This window comes from Solanum lycopersicum, chromosome 2 (assembly GCF_036512215.1).
Source record: "Solanum lycopersicum chromosome 2, SLM_r2.1".
NCBI lineage: Eukaryota > Viridiplantae > Streptophyta > Magnoliopsida > Solanales > Solanaceae > Solanum > Solanum lycopersicum.
In genome coordinates this window covers 51,235,371-51,252,253 of record NC_090801.1, presented here as the reverse complement: position 1 = coordinate 51,252,253, position 16,883 = coordinate 51,235,371, and the positions used below count along the sequence as shown (strand labels likewise).

General features: G+C 31.5%; 2 protein-coding genes across 13 annotated transcripts in view; one reads left to right on the top strand and one right to left on the bottom strand.

Moving 5' to 3' along the window:
- Window positions 1-6,134: 6,134 nt before the first annotated feature.
- Window positions 6,135-11,300, top strand: LOC101259506 (uncharacterized). 2 transcript variants are annotated; one of them, XM_010318892.4, is made up of 12 exons: window positions 6,135-6,561; window positions 7,318-7,415; window positions 7,506-7,592; window positions 7,699-7,867; window positions 7,958-8,467; window positions 8,889-9,031; window positions 9,113-9,310; window positions 9,402-9,492; window positions 9,581-9,749; window positions 10,242-10,352; window positions 10,430-10,526; window positions 10,963-11,300. In XM_010318892.4, exons 1-12 carry the CDS (start codon window positions 6,451-6,453, stop codon window positions 11,111-11,113), a joined length of 1,935 nt encoding a protein of 644 aa, XP_010317194.2. In that variant the 5' UTR covers window positions 6,135-6,450; the 3' UTR covers window positions 11,114-11,300. The 2 variants fall into 2 exon arrangements, with proteins under 2 accessions (XP_010317194.2, XP_004233500.2); XM_004233452.5 differs by having other exon boundaries at window positions 6,139-6,561; window positions 10,969-11,300.
- A 2,210-nt stretch (window positions 11,301-13,510) lies between these two features.
- LOC101259807 (uncharacterized) overlaps window positions 13,511-16,883 on the bottom strand; it is a 29,024-nt gene continuing 25,651 nt past the window's right edge. For all 11 annotated transcript variants that reach the window (XM_010318893.3, XM_069293376.1, XM_010318895.3 and 8 more), the window contains exons 20-22: window positions 14,737-14,837; window positions 14,434-14,479; window positions 13,511-13,750 (exon numbers count right to left, since the gene is read on the bottom strand). In XM_010318893.3, coding sequence (XP_010317195.1) covers window positions 13,700-13,750; window positions 14,434-14,479; window positions 14,737-14,837 — 198 coding nt within the window. In that variant the 3' untranslated portion in view covers window positions 13,511-13,699. The remainder of the gene's footprint in view (window positions 13,751-14,433; window positions 14,480-14,736; window positions 14,838-16,883) is intronic.

Here is a 16,883-nt window from a genome sequence, read left to right as displayed (position 1 = left end):
ACCATAAAAGGGATTCGACAAGATTATCAAGAATTCACTTATAATCATGTAATCAGTTCTAAAACTTCTGAACTGAAATAAGATTGGTGTGCGGATGAATTAACCAAACACGAAAGAGCTCACATACCTTGATAGGGATCACCCCCGATGAATTCCACTCGAAATCCCTTGACGTTCTTGACGAAACCTTGATCACTCCTTTCTCCTTCTCTTCTATTTTCTCCCATGCCCTAAAATGAATTAGTATTTAAATGGGTGCAAAGACTAGTTTTCCCTTCCTTAAATCCGGATTGGACTTTCCTTACTTCAACAATCCAACTTTCGAAAGGCATTTCTCCTTCATACGATAGAAAAATTGTGCAAACTCGACACCGTTGAAAAGATCTTTCCAAGGGCTTCCCTACCATATAGCTTATTCTAGGCTACTACGAGTAACGAGATGTTACAATATATGAAGTCTATATTTATTTAGAATCTTTCTACAAGTGTCGACCTTTTTCTTACGTAGCATACAATCTATATTTATATTAACTTAAAAACACGAACTCCTAACTTGAATGTTAAATTACTATAATATCCTTAATTTTATATATATATATATATATATATATATATATATATATATATATTATTTTTGTAAAAATAAAAATAAATAATTGCAAGGAAAAGGAGAGTAGGGATATTTAAGTGCTTTGATATGAAAAAAAGTGACCATTCAATGTTTGCTTGTGACTTTTTAAGTGAGTTGTGATTTTTCATTGAGTAGTAACTTTTTCAAAGAGTTGTGCCTTTTCAAATAGTTGTGACTTTTGAAAGGGTTGTGACTTCTAGGAAATGTCATTTTTCAATAATTTATGATTTTTTCAAAGGGTTGTGACTTCTCAAAAGGTCATGACTATTTCGATAAGACACAAAAAGTACATTTTTCATTGAGTTGTGACTTTTCCAAAGAGTTGTGCATTTCCAAATAGTTGTGACTTTTTCAATAAGTTGTGACTTTTTGAAAGGGTTGTGAATTCTCGAAAAGGTCATTAGTTGTATGACAGTCTTGTGCTGCCTTTTCTGCATAATTTTATCAGATCAAAATTAAATCAATTGGTAATAGTGGTCTCCCTTTGTAACTTGCTAAGTGCATGGTTGTGGTGTTAACTCCCCTTTGATGATATGCTTCAATGTGTTGCTAACAATAGACGAATTAAGCAAAAGGAGGAGACATTTTATCTTGAGGATTAGAGAAACGTATATGCCCTTTTCATTCACTCAATATTTCTCCGGTATTTAATATAACAATATTTTAGAGGGAAAAAAAGTTTATGTGTGTGTATATATATATATATATATATATATATATATATATATATATAGACACATACACACACACACATGCACACACGCACACATATACATACATTGGTATTTTTATTTAAATTAAAGTTTATATATGTCACAAATGTATTATCAAGTTAACAAGATATTTTAACTTTAGAATATATTATTTTAAATTATTCTGAGTTTTTTTTTTAAAAGTACTCGCAACAAATGTGAAAAATATGTGAATATATAAGAATCATTTAAAAACTATCATTTACCGTATAAATTTTATTTTTATGGAATATACATTTTCATTTTGTTCCTGCACTAAATTAAAATCTTATGAGTATATAAAACTATAGCAACATTGACTAAATGTCCTATTTATTTATCTTAGTATAAAATTTATTAGAAATATAACTATTGCAAATTAAATCTTTAGTTATAACATTACAAATTTTCTTAGTTATTACTAATTATTTCAAATGTTTTTCACACTCTTTATCATTCTTTAGTTATAAGATTATGAAAATTCTCGTAATTATTACCTTAATTATTTCTATCTTTCATCTTTTCTTATATTTACTTTTTACCAATAATTTTTCATATTATTATATTACCTATATATGTTATAGCACAATGTTGTTGTTTTTCCTCTGGCTCATCATGCTTTATTGAATAAATTGAACATTGTTTACAAGTATATGAACTCCATCTTTGTTGGATGTAAGATAAAAATATGATTATATATATATATGACTTCACACATAGAATATATTTTTTAATTTTACTTTTAGATTTCTGGTAAAAAAAACATTTCTCAATTAACAATGGATAGTCAGACAACTAGCTCTGATTTATTTACACAGTCAGTTGAGAAGTCCATATGATAGTCAACAACAAAAACATCATTTATTATGTTATAACTTTTAAAATCCAAATCAATATATAAAAATTAGTTCTAAAAAATAAAATATAGTTGTTCACTTTACATGTTCATATGACATCTGTACAGTATAACTGCAATATATGTGCAAACACATCTAATTAGATGTCAAGAAAAAAAAAACAAGTATCATCTATAAGACAATATTATTGAGATACGACAAATAACGCAATTGAACCTTAGCAAATTTAAATAAATATATTCATTTAACCAAGTAAAATATTTCATTGACCCTCTTCATATGTTTAACTGAACACGAGAATATATATTATGATCCACATTGAACATATACAGAAGATTTTGTAATATTATTTTGTGCAAACCTTATTATTAAAATCTTCACTTAAATAAATAATAATATTTACTACAACACATATTTTTTAAAATTGATAATCACGTGTAGAAAATTTAGCATGATTAAAATGTGTTAAATGACACCTACATGGTGTGGCGGTCATACCTAACCTAATAAAGCCCGTAACAAAAAGGCTCATTTAGGGTTTTTTTGATTTATAAGTGGGTGTTTGTCTAACATTATATAAACGGCTATAGATTAGACACAATCACTATAAAAGAGGATAGTAGATCAGGAGCTCCAATTCTTATGGATCCTAGAGGTACATCATTCAATTTTATCAATTCTTTTTATTTTGTGTCATACTATCATGTTATAATGTGAATTTTTATGTTTAATCTGTGAATTTTGTTTGTTTATAAAGATGAATCTTCATGTACGAATCTCAAATATTTGATTATAGATTAATTTTGGCTTTGATATCTAAATATTTGTAGATTATTTTACAGGAGTGTTTGTTTACTGAATAAATTCTTATGTTAGAGAATCATAGACATGTTATGATTTTGATATAGAGTGTTTGTAGATTATTTTTATGCGAGTGCTTATTTATCAAGATTAGAGATCTCTAAATTTGCTGAGCATACCTAACTAAATAAAGCCCATAATGGAAAGGCCCATTAGGGTTTTTGTCATTTATAAGTGGGTGCTTGTCTAAGATTATATAAACAATTATTAGATTAGACACAATCATTATAAAAGAGATAGTAAATCGGGAGATTCAGTTCTTATGGCTCCAAAAGGTACATCATTCAATTAGATTAGATAAAATCATTATAAAAGAGGATAGTAGATTGGGAGATCCAGCTCTTATGACTTCTAATGGTACATCATTCATTTATCAATTATCTTTTATTTTGTGTCTTAATACCATGTTATATTGTGAATTTTTATGTTAAATCTGTAAATTTTTATGTTTATTTATAAAGATGAATCTTCATGTACGAATCTCAAATATTTGATTATAGAATAATTTTGGCTCTGATATCTAAATATTTGTAGATTATTTTACAGAAGTGTTTATTTACTAATGTAAATTCTTATGTTAGAGAATTATAGACATGTTATGATTTTAATATTAGAGTGTTTGTAGATTGTTTTTATGCGAGTGCTTATTTATCAAAATTAGGAATCTCTAAATTTGCTGGTCATACCTAACCAAATAAAGCCCATAATGGAAAGGGCCATTATATTTTTTTGTCATTTATAAGTGGGTGCTTGTCTAAGATTATATAAACAGTTATTAGATTAGACACAATCATTATAAAAGAGATAGTAAATCGGGAGATCCAGTTCTTATGGCTCCTAAAGGTTCATCATTCAATTAGATTAGACAAAATCATTAAGAGGATAGTAGATCGGGAGATCCAGTTCTTATGGCTTCTAAAGGTACATCATTCAATTAGATAAGACACAATCATTATAAAAGAGGATAGTAGATCGGGAGATCCAGTTCTTATGGCTTCTAAAGGTACATCATTCAATTAGATAAGACACAATCATTATAAAAGAGGATAGTAGATCGGGAGATCCAGTTCTTATGGCTTCTAAAGGTACATTATTCAATTTATCAATTATCTTTTATTTTGTCTTCTAATATCATGTTATATTGTGAATTTTTATGTTTAATCTGTGAATTTTTGCGTTTGTTTATAAAGATATATCTTTATGTACGAATCTTAATATATTTGATCATAAATCAATTTTGGCTCTGATATCTAAATATTTGTAGATTATGTTACAGGTGTTTTTGTTTATCAATATAAATTTATATGTTAGAGAGTCATAGAAATATTTAGATTTTGATATAGAGTGTTTGTAGACTATTTTTATGTGAGTGTTCATTTATCAAGATTAGGAATCTCTAAATTTGCGGGTCATACCTAACCTAATAAAGCCCATATCTGAAAGACCCATTAGGGTTTTTGCCATTTATAAGTTGGTGCTTGTCTAACATTATATAAACGACTATTAGATTAGACATAATCATTATAAAAAAGGATAGTAGATTGGGAGATCCAGTTCTTATGGCTCCTAAAGATATATCATTCAATTTTATCATTTTTTAAATTTTGTATCCTAATATCATGTTATATTGTGAATTTTTATGTTTAATCTGTAAATTTTTGTGTTTGTCTATGAATCTTCATGTTTTGATCATTGACCAAATTTGGCTGTGTTTTTAAATATTTATAGATTATTTAAATGAATGTTTGTTTATCAATATAAATTTATATGTTAGAGAATAGACATATTTTTATTCTGATATCGAGTGTTTGTAGATTATTATTTTGGGAGTGCTTGTTTATCAAGATTAAGGATCTCTAAATTTGATCATAGATCAATTTTAGCTTAGATATCTGATTATTTGTAGATTATTTTACACAAATATTTATTTATCAAGATAAATTTTTGCTCTCAATTGGGCTAGCCGGATCTTGACCCGACTAAAATAATGTTTGCTCTATGATTTTTATCTTAGCAATCTATTTGGTTGATCATAGATCAATTTTGACTCTAATACATAAAAGTTTGTAGATTATTTTGCATGATTGAGTTTATCAAGATGGTTGATTATTTCAACTTCAAACCCGATAATATGAAGTTTAAAAGTTTGAGAAATAAATTTATGATTTTTTTAAAAATAATTTTTTTCTCATAAAATTACAATTGTGTATTTCTGTTCGAATACAATTATAACTTTGTTTTTGTTAGATCTCGACTAACCCATGCCCAAACTCTTAGTATATCTTTCTATTTTTAAAAACTTTTTCATATACATTTGGACATACAATATGAAATTTAAAATCGTGATTTCAAATCAACGTTTGAACATGAGATTCAAAAATTATTCAAAAAGCATGATTTAAAATTTATTGTTCATAATTAAGTTATTTTCTTCAAATATTAAACAAATAATTAAATCTTAAATTAACTAATTGGAAAAAAATTATAATCAACTCAATACTTACTTTTAAGTTCAATTGTTTTTTCAAATTTCAACTAATACTTCTTACTATCTTTTTTTTTTGTAAAGCTTTTCTTTTTGGCATACATTTGAACATGTAATTTGATATTATGATTTCAATTCTAACATTCTCCTAAAAATATGATTTGAAATTTATTGTTCAAAATGAAATTATTTTCTTTAAATATTAGAACAAATAATTAAACCTCGAAATTAATAATTAGTAAAATAAAATTATAGTCATTTTCTCCCCAAAATTCATTAAATAAGTCTAAATTATTTTCTAAGTTGATAGAACCTTTTAAAATATTTATTTTCATAAAATGATATTTGTGGTGAACGAAACTACACAACTCTAAAAAATATTTGTAATCTTTAATCACTAGACTAAATCTTTCACTTGTATCGAAAGTTATTAATATATATATATATATATCTTTTTTATATTTATCAAACTAAAATTTAACCTTTTTCTTTTAAGAATCGGGCTTGGCCAAAGATGGGTCGGGTGAAAAAAAAATTAAAAATACATCAATTTTTTTTTTTTTTAAAGTATTAGAAAGTCAATTGATTAAAGAGACAACATTTACAGTAGCGTCGACAATGGCGGGTTAATTTGGTATTCCAATTTCGTTTCGATCCAAAGAATTTCAATTTTCACATTCGATTTTCCCGCCATCTAAATATTGAATGATAAGAAAATCTATTATTACAAGATAGAGAAACGAAATCTATTACCAATAAACTCTATGCTGTTTAGCTACTTGCATTTCTTTGAATCTTTGAAAAATCAGAACTAGCAATTTGTTTGAATTTCTGAAAAATCAGAAGAAGCTAAAACCCTTTGAATTCGTTAATCTGCTGGATACAATGGCTGTGATTTCAGGTTCTGAGCTGAAGAGCAGTAATACGAAGAGATCTGTGAAAAAAAGAAAGCAAAAAACTGGCCCGGATGCTGTAGATGGCAAGTCATGTCATCAGGTAACTCCACTGATTTTGTGCTTGTGCTTTTTTTTTTTTTTTGTATACCCTTTTCATTTTTGTGTTTACTTTATGTTGTAGTAATTAGAAGGGAACATAATAAAGAGGATATGGGGTTTTGGGAATGTGTTGTAAAATTAGGAAAGAGATGTATGATTTGCTGTTCATGCTGTTATACTATGAGTTGGATTGTTTGATTCCATATGTAGAATAAGTGATTTTAATTTAGATTATTAATTAGATCGACTAGTGAATGTATTGTTCTTGATTAGGTTTATTTATAGATTATAAAGGGTTTCTAGGGTTTCAGATGTGTGGTGGGTGGATGTCATTCGTTAAGATTTTGGGGGTGGTGAATCATATTTTTGTTGAGCAACCAAGTATAATTGAAAAGCTATGGTCTTTTTCTTATGTTGATTTCACTGGAGAGGTAAAGTTCTTTCTTATGGAAGAGTCTAAAACTGAAGAGTGATTTGGGTGGATTTCCTTATAGTTTCAAGGAAAAGTTATTATTTGAATATACTTTAATTTGGAAAGTGTGTCTGAAGTAAGAAAAACTTAGTGGAGCTTTACGCTTCATTACTTTGGCTAATTTGAGCTGTCATTTGTATTGACATGCTGCTCCTGCATCACTTGTTCTGCATTACTTGCTGCATATCATTGCAGATTAATGAACCTACCACCATTCACCTTTTGTTCTCTCAGCATATATTGTATTAAGTTCTGTTGTACTAACTTCTACCTAACTTCATGCAGTGCCGCCAAAAGACTACTGCTTTTGTGGTTGGGTGTAAGAACAAGCAAAAAGATAAGCTCTGTGGAATTAATATTTGTCATAAATGCCTATCAAACAGGTTAGGAACTTTCCATTTTCATTTGTTCTTAGAACTAGTGTTCTTCTTATCTTAAATGTGTACTTATGTTTTCGTGAGCTTTTAAAATAGGTATGGTGAGAATGCAATGGAATTATCACTTTTGGAGGATTGGAAATGCCCAAAATGTAGAGGCATTTGTAACTGCAGTCTTTGCATGTGCGTCGCCTTCTTTAGTTTGTTGTTCTATTTTTTTTTCTTTTAAACAAGAATTTGGAGATGGTTTCTGGCACTTAATCTTGTTATTTGCTGACTCAATTCTCAGGAAGAAACGGGGTTTCCCACCCACTGGTCAACTTGTGAGCACAGCAAAGGCAACTGGATATTCTTCTGTTTCAGATATGCTGCAGTTTACTGGGATTGAAAATATTGATCAAATCAAAGTTCTGAAAGACAAGAGCGGCTCACGGAAAAAGATAAAAGTTTCAAACAATGTAATGTTGCTTTTATATAATTATGGCACTGGTAACAGTAAGTATTTGTCTGTTTGTTAGCTCTTATACCTTGTTACCCAATATTGACAGGAGGAAATCATAGTTTCTTCAGAAAATAGCGAGAAGGAAACTTGTATTGAAGAGATGACTGGCATAAATGTGAATTCTTCTGCCTTGTCAAAAAGTCCCAGTGATAAGCAATCTGCGGGATGTAAAAAGAAAAAGGCTAGTGTAAAGCCTGAGGGCACATTGTCGAAGGATAATGTAGTGAATGAACTTGATGGTCCAAATGATGGTGAAAACCAACCAAAAAAGTTGATGCAAGGACAGCCAAAATCAGAATTTGACAGCAAGAGAGGCGATTCTGAATCAGTGGAAGAAACTCTATCAGAAGAGTCTCAAGATTTCAGAAAGAACAAGGAGAAAAGATCTCTCAAGGAAGGTTCTCTGAAAGATAACATTATTGAAAATAATGATCCTTTTGCCTTGACTCCATTGCCCCAGGGAACTGCTGTGACAGCTATTGGTGACACTGATTTACAGCAAGGAGATGTTGGGAATGCTTTACAATTTTTAGAGTTTTGTATGGTTTTCGGAAAGGCAAGCAACTCATTACCCATAAAATTCTATTATGGCATCTTGTTAAAAATATTTTACACGCATTGATGCTGTAATGTGGACAAACACTAGTCAAAGAATCATTACTGAGTTTCATGCTTGCTTACACATAGGTGACCTTTTGTTTTTCCATACATTATTTTTATTTGTCTCTCAAAATCTAGGAAACTGGTACATGGGGTATGCCTGATGGCCAGCTGCTAAGCTGAACATTAGTTTTTCCGCATATTGTTTTTGAAAATCTGTTTTTTAGTATTCAGTTCTTTCTTATCAAGTATGATTGCCTTGATTTGTTGCCTGTGGCTCTTCTCTGTATCTAGATCTGTGGCATTTAGGAGGTCTACTCAATTAGCTGATCAAATTTAGCATTTTTCCATTATTCTTCTACTTTTCACTTTTACAGATACTAGACATCAATAAGGGGCAAGCAGAGGCTGTTCTCAGAGATATATTGCAGGGGAGAAGTACGCGACGTGGAAAATGTTCTGTGACGATACAGTTTCTTAGTAGCTTACTATCTTTCCTGAAAGAGGAGGAAGAGGAAAAGTATATCTTTTTTTCTTCAGATTTGCTTGAGGAGCACATCTCTTGCATCTTCTAACACTTGTATATAAATTTTTTTTCCAGATCTTCAGCAGAAACCTTGATAGAAGGGAAAAACTCATGTTATGCTGATATCAAAATGTTGATCTTGAAATCCCCCAGTGTTGCAAGAACCATGAGATTAGATTCTTTGAGTAATGATGTTGAAGAATTTGAGTACTTGAATCCCTCAGAAAAGCTGAAGATGTTAACTTTTATCTGCGACGAAGTTCTTGGAACTGTGTAAGAAATGTCCTGGCTTTCTCCTTTCCTCATTACGTTCTGTTTTTTCTGTCTTTTTGTGAAAGTGAATTTATATATATTTCTTTTCCAGAAAGATAAGGGACTGGATTGATGATCAAAACTCAAACTTTGCTGAAAAGGCAAAGGAAGCAAAAGAAAAAGTTGTTGCTGCAAAAAATGAGGTGTGGAAGATAATAATAGAAAAAAATTTAAACCTCATTATGCTTCAAGTTATGAAAGCAAATATATGAAATGTTATTACTTGTACAGGAGAAGCGCCTGAAGGAGAAAATGCAGAATGAGATAGCTCAAGCCATTATTGCGAAGAATGGTGCTCTACTCTCATTATCAGAACATGAAGCAATTTTTTCTGAAATTAAACGTGAATTAGCAGAAGCTCATGTTTCTTTGGTGGAGTCAAAGAACACCTACTCCAAGTGTACGTGCTTAGTCTACATGCATGTTTAAGTTGATTTATTTTTCCATATGGCTCGCATAAATGTGCATATCTAATCAGTCATGCTAAAGTTTCCCAACATGGAATGAGATATTACTAGATTTTAAGTTGTTCATGTGGGCGTTATGCCATTACTGTGATGATACAGTGAGTAGGTCATCAGCCGTTAACCCTCTTTCCGTAATATAATGACTAGTGAAAGATAGGAAATTCTACCTTTCTCACAATCATCAAACATCTGCTCCATGCAATCAGAGATGACAAGCACACTAAGCTTTGTCATGTAAAGAGACACGTAGCAAAATTACACTAACATAGACTGTTAGTTCCCCGCACAGGCTTTCACTTCATTCTTGAATAACCTTTCTGTATGAGAAATACGTATTTGTTCATGATGGCTGGACTATTGTAACTTCATTGATCATTTGATCCTTTCCGTATATTTGAGTTTTGACTATGTTTTTTTTCTAATAGGTAATAAAAGATCTGAAGCTGTTAGGACGGAGCCTTTCTTTTCAGGCACTGATGGTAAAGTGTATTGGACACTAAAATGCTACGGTGACAAATCCGTTCTTTTATGTCAAGGTTGGTTCAAGCATTACAGTTTACTCTAATTTTGGTAATTGGCATTTGAATGACCTTTATGCCTATTCCATATGCAGATGTGGGGACTGGTGATATTGCTGGATCAGATGAAAAATGGTCTGCTTTTGACGCTGAACAGAAAGAAATCATTGAGAAGCACATTAATTCTTTAAGGTTGGTAATTCAAATACTATGCTTCATTAAACTGATAGAGATTTCCAAGACTGAGCTCCCATTTATTCTAGCTGGCTATTTAAAGATGCTGAATTTCAGGATTGCCCTGCTTGTTGCCTAGAATAAGAAAACAAATGCATTGACTAGAATTGATACCTTTATAGTCTTATAAAAGCACCTTATATATTCTTCTTCATTGTTCTGGAATATGCAAACTGTAGTACTCCCTTTCTGATTACTGCTTAAACCTCCTCCCTTTAGGGGTGGACACTTTTCCACTGTTCTATCCTTCAGATAATCAGAAATGACCTTGGTATCTGTCTTGATGTTTAGCTGTCACCTGGAATCAGCATAACTAAGATGTGGACCTAGTTATAAAATCAGTCTTTCTAAGTTGATCAAGTTCATGATATGTAGGTTAATCATATTTCTTTAGTCGCAGGGTAAAAAGGAGGGTTAGAACTCCCAAGGTGCAGAAGAAACTTCAATCTCAGGAGAATGAAGCTACCCCTCAAGATCTTACTGATATTACTGGCACTTCCATGGAGGAATGTAATGAAGAGCTGATGAATGGTCTTCTTACCTGACCTTCCAGTGAGGGTGGGGGATGGAAAAAAATATTACATTTACATTTCAATATGCTACCTTTTGGTTGCAACTTTCTAGACCATTGAATTGCAGTTGTATCTTAGCTTTGTATGTACTCTGCCTTATCCATATACTTCCTGTTCCTATTAAACTTCTTTTAATAGTAACAAACTTGTTGCTACTGGATGTGCATTGTGGTGATCTGATATGTGTCTATTGAGTAAAAAATTGAATGAACAGGAAAAGAAAAAAGACAAGATGGACTTTCTAGCTTTTAAGGGCAACATAAATTGTTGCAAATTAACTAGTTGCATTTGGCTATTTTATCAGCCGCTTATTGGCAAGAATACATATGTTCTTGGGTAAGTAGAAGCAGGCATCTTGCAATATTGTGTGATGCAGGTATTGAACTTCATCAGTCTATTTTCAAAGTGGTGGTTAGACTAATTATATTGCATAAGGTTGACTGTTGGTTAGTCAAGAACTCTCATGTTTAGAAGTTCAAAGTTAAAGAAATGAAAATGTTGAGATGGATGTGTGAGCTTAATAGGAGAGATAAGATTAGAATTGAATATATTTGTGGCAAAGTGGAGTTGTCTTGATAGAAGACATGATATGAAAAACGAGATTGAGATGGTTTGGATATGTGAAGAGACGCATGGATATTTCTGCGTAGAAATATCAGAGGTTGAATATATATGGATGCTTTCAGGAGATGTGGAGGTAAGCTAACAAAATATCGTGGGAGAGGAGATTAGACAATAGATGACACAACTTTAGCTTATCGAGGAAAAAACCTTAGTTAAGAAGCTAAAGAGGATACAAATTATAGTAGAAGATTAGTAGGTGGTTGAGTGTTTATCTCACTTATCTTTACATGCTAGTAGTTGTAGCATTACTTTTGTAGTTTCTTGTTCTTCTATTTCTATTACTATATGTTATTTCTTCCACTTCGATCATAGTATTGTTTTATTGTAGATAATGTTCCTTTTTCTTTTTCCAAAATGCTTTGTCATGCTATCTGTAGTATTTTGTCATAGCTTCTGCATTTATGTTATTTCTTTTCCTAGACTACTTTGTTATATTTTCTTGAGTCAAGAATATCACAAAAACATCTATACCTCCTAAAATAAGTAAGATGTCTACGTATACACTATCCTACTTAGTTGTGTTTTATCTCATTTTTCCTTAACAGCTCCCTATGTGTGCTTCATGTTTTTCTTTTCTAGATTGTTGAACTTGTTGTTTTCCTGCATGTATTTATGGTTGTTGCAAGTGTTTGTCCCCCTCTGTTACCAGTGTTCATGTATCCTCCATCCCTTGCTAGTGTCCTATTTATATGTTATAATAATTCAGGAATTAAAAGAAAAAACATTTCATCTTGTTGTCTTTTGTAATTTGGAAGATTTACAGTATTTGTGCATGTAATCCTATTTGATATAGCTAGTAAGGGTTAGATTAGTGGAAAATTACATTTGCTCATATATAATTTCTTTCTGTGCTCATTACCTATTATATATAAATAAAAAAAATACAATTTATTTTTTTTACTTATATATAATAGGTAATGAGCTCTCTTAGACTTTTTAATGTGTTTACTTCTTTATATTTTGAAATCCTTTAATGAAAGCCTTAAGATGATACATTGATTTTGACATTACGTGAATGTAGTACTCTATTGTTAATAATCTAATGAGCAAGCGTATTTCCCTCATATAACTAGGGATGATAATGGGACGGAGCCGATTGAGCTAATCTGAGAAATTTTTTTAACAAGCTTTGCTTTACACTACACAAAAACGATCTATGTTTTTTAAAAAATAGACTCCTCAAGTAAAGAAACCTACAAACATTAGCCAAGATCAATCTATGATCAAACCAATAAATCCCTAACATAAAAATTTATCTTGATGAACAAACAATCACGGTATGGGTGGACCGATTTTGGAAGTTCTAGTTAAATATAGCACGGTAGTATCAATTGCATTTTCAGTCTGATGGGTCCTTTTATTATTTTACCTCTAATTTTTTTTTAGAATGATAACTTTAAAATAATATTTTACCTCTAATTTTTTTTGTAATTTCCAGATAACACTTCTTACCTATGTCCGTTATACTACTACCATTTATCCATTTTATGTAAAAATACTTAAATATTTTTTTCTAAATACTTGTATGAATATTTTGTCAATTTAATAGAAAGAAAACATGTCTTTTTTTTGTCACGGACCAAATCGGCAGGGGCATGTTGGATAGCTGAAGAGCCAATGGTTTAGGCTTGTTGAGGCATTGACATTCACTTCTTACTATTTTCTCTTAGGTTCAACCCTTGAAGAATAAATTTCTCTGTTGATGAACCATTTTAATAATTGAATAGACAGAAAGGCTATACTGCATTTTGATATCAAAGAAAATTTACTAAAAAGAGAAATTGAGGCCAATGATAACCTGAACGAACTAACAATATGTAACAGAACTGGTAACCAAAAAAAAAAGCAAAAGAAATACAGATCTAAAAGCTCAACTACTCACAGAAGAATACACAAGTGTACTAATAAATATGTTTTGGAAGGCTGACTAGCTTTTCACTTGTTGAAAAACAAACCTCTCCTCCTTCCTTTTTTCTTCTCACCAGCCTGAAACAAAGAGGAATTGGAGTCATTCACATCAAAATCTTAATATCAATTGGATAGCTGCAAGGCAATGAAGAAGCAGCAACAGGTTTCAATGTCGGGGAAAATAGATGTGTCAGCTCCACAAAAATTTAACACTAGATCATAACAGAATCTAACAAAGGAATGATGTAGCATCACATACTGGATAAACTGAACAAGAAAGGTTCTGTATTCGAGATATGGTCTTCTGTGCAGAAAAATTCAGCACTAAGGTGGTAACAATAGAGAAATACACAGTTAACCAACCAAAACATACTAATTCATGTGTGGAAATGCAAGTTAGACGATTTTCATGCCAAGGCAAATAGATAAAATTACACGATGTGAACCATCACGAAAATGGAAATAAAAGAAAAGGAGTACAGCACAGATCTAGCTGAATGTGCTCTTCAGAGCAGAAAAATCCACAGACAAGACATACAAATTTATATGTGGGAGTGTGCATGCTTCAGAAACTAGCCGAGTTTCTTGCAATGAAATAAAAACGACACGATCTGAACCATGACTAAGTACAGATCTATACCACAAATGCACTAAGTTGTAAATTTAGGGAGCCTGTAAACTTCATTTGAACCTCATAAAATAGAAAATACTATGTATCATTCATAATCGCGACAATAACTTTCAGATTGTAGAAGTCATACCCTTATAATAAATAGTCTCATGGTGAGGACAATTGTATCCCTTGAACTGCAAAATAGAGTCACATGTCAGTTTAATAGAGAAATTTAATTGTATGATCACTTGAACCACATTGTCCGATGGTCACCCATGCAGGAGAAGAGAGTGAAACATAGAAAAGGTAAAATGTCATAGATAAAATATGACGTGACATGGAAAGGTAAAATGCTTAAGTTTGCTCATAACTATGAAAACAAAAAATATGTTTTTTTACTTAATTTATTCCGTTCTGCTCTTTGGGGTTGGGGGTGGGTTTTTTCCTTTACCAGTTAATGTCTCCTTGATCATTCTCAGCCTTCAAAAGATGCTCAACTCCCCGACTATCAAGGATCGAAAATTCTGTAGGACTTCCATATGGAATAGTAACCTAGAAGAAGCATAAAGTGGCGAGAAATGAGTAGAGATAAACATGAGCTTAAATTATTGTTTTCAAACTAGAAGTCATTGGAGAAACAGTACACAACAAAGTACCCTTAATTAAAGAAAAGTTTCAGTCTCTATTTCTAGTATCTTTACGTTTTTTTAAAAGATTATCTTTACATTGGAAACAAGAGCATCATCCTTTATCAATGCTTCTAAAGTTTTTTATAGAGTTGGAATTGCCAAGCAGTTAATTATCCTCTACTTTATGAAGACCCAGCAAAAAAAACTTTAGCTTTTTGTCCTCAATAATATCATCATTAAGACTTGTCAAAATAAAAAAAGGAAAAGGGTCAAATTTACAGGTGTTATCAAAAGCAAAAAGTGTAAAAAAGTCTCAAGGTTTGTTGGGGCTTTGAGCGCAAATAAAATGTGGGCATTAATGAAAAAAGGCACAAAAAGGGAACAAATACAAATAGATATGTTTAGTACAAGACTAATAATTATACGCTTGAATGATAAGTATATGAGCAAAGAAATTGAAAAGAACATTATGATGAGGTGAAATATCAAGTGTTTATTGTGCCCATCGGCAAGAGAAAGCATATCTTGGAACCTTGATGATGACACTCAAGTGCACATTAAGTGAGACAAACCACTCATTACGTTTTTGAGCCTCACTTCAAGGCTTAAGCGCTCCTTTGAGAACACTGAAATTTACCCCTCTAATTTAAGAAATAGTTCATATTTAACCTTAATCGAAAGTTTTTGCCCTAACCATTAGCTTGTGGTTCAAATATATACCTTTTTCTAACAAAGCCAAGGGTACGAACAAAATATAGGGTTAACTTCGGCCATTTTCTCAAAGATGGATAAATTTGCTCTCTTATATTTATATTTGGCAAGAATATAGGCACTTCGACTAGGAAGTCAATGGAATTAGTGGATACTCTAAATTCTAAAAGGAGGAGAGTTTATATGGTATGCCTTCAAGAAACTAATGAAATGGCAAATTAACACCCTGCCCATTTGAAATGTTTAATTAACTTGGGGTAAGACTACGAGAGCTTAGTATTCTAAGGAGGATGTGTTATGAGGTATTTAAAGTTGAATATTAAGTTTTGGAGTTGAATAAGTCGTGAAAAAAAAAGTGATTACAAATTACTTTTAAAAAATCTCAAAATTTTGGATAAAATATACCAGAGCTTTTCTCCCAATCTATAGAGTTGGAGGGCCCACTACCTATCAAATTGAAGATCTCTGTGTCTATTTTCCAGCGCATTAAATCGTTCGCCAAACTTCCAATAGAGGGATATTCACATTTTCGTGAGATTGTGCAAGTAGGCACATGAGGTGGACCCTAGATTGGTAAGGCTTATAAAATATCGCCTTCTTAGTTTTCAAGACAGAAAATTCATAGCTCAAGACTCAAATCGTCCTTACATGTTGGTGTTCTTGGCAGAAGTTCTTGACGGAATTGCTCAACGTACCGAGCCCGTCATTATGGTATAATTTTCCCCGTCAATTTCATGATCAACTTCATGGGTGTTGTAGCAACAGGGGTTTTGACTGCGTGGTGGGATTTTAGGCAGTATTCTGAGCTTGAAAGCAAGGTAAGACTCTTCTTTCATAGGTTATAGCTTTGTTAAGCTGCGGAAAGTATTTTACAGTAAAAATCAATATCTTTTGTTGGATTGTCGTATCACTTCTCGTCCTTGTTATTTACTGAGTTTTCACCTTAATTTTAGTGGTGTGGAGGTACAGGCAGAAGCGAGTAAGCCACAAGGTTCATCGGCAAAAGGTACATTAAGGCTATTCAAAGGACTCATTTGCACCTTCAGTGCCTCTACCAGAGGGCTCATACACACGGGGTTAAAGGGGTGTACAATAGTATATGCTAAGACACTGATCAATTTTTAGTCTTGTCTACATAATTTAAGGTATATAAATACATTACAGTTGGGTATGACATGCATTTGCATCTATATATATGTATTCACGACATACGATTATGCGAGCATACCATGCATATTTAATTTATATAAGGTTGGAT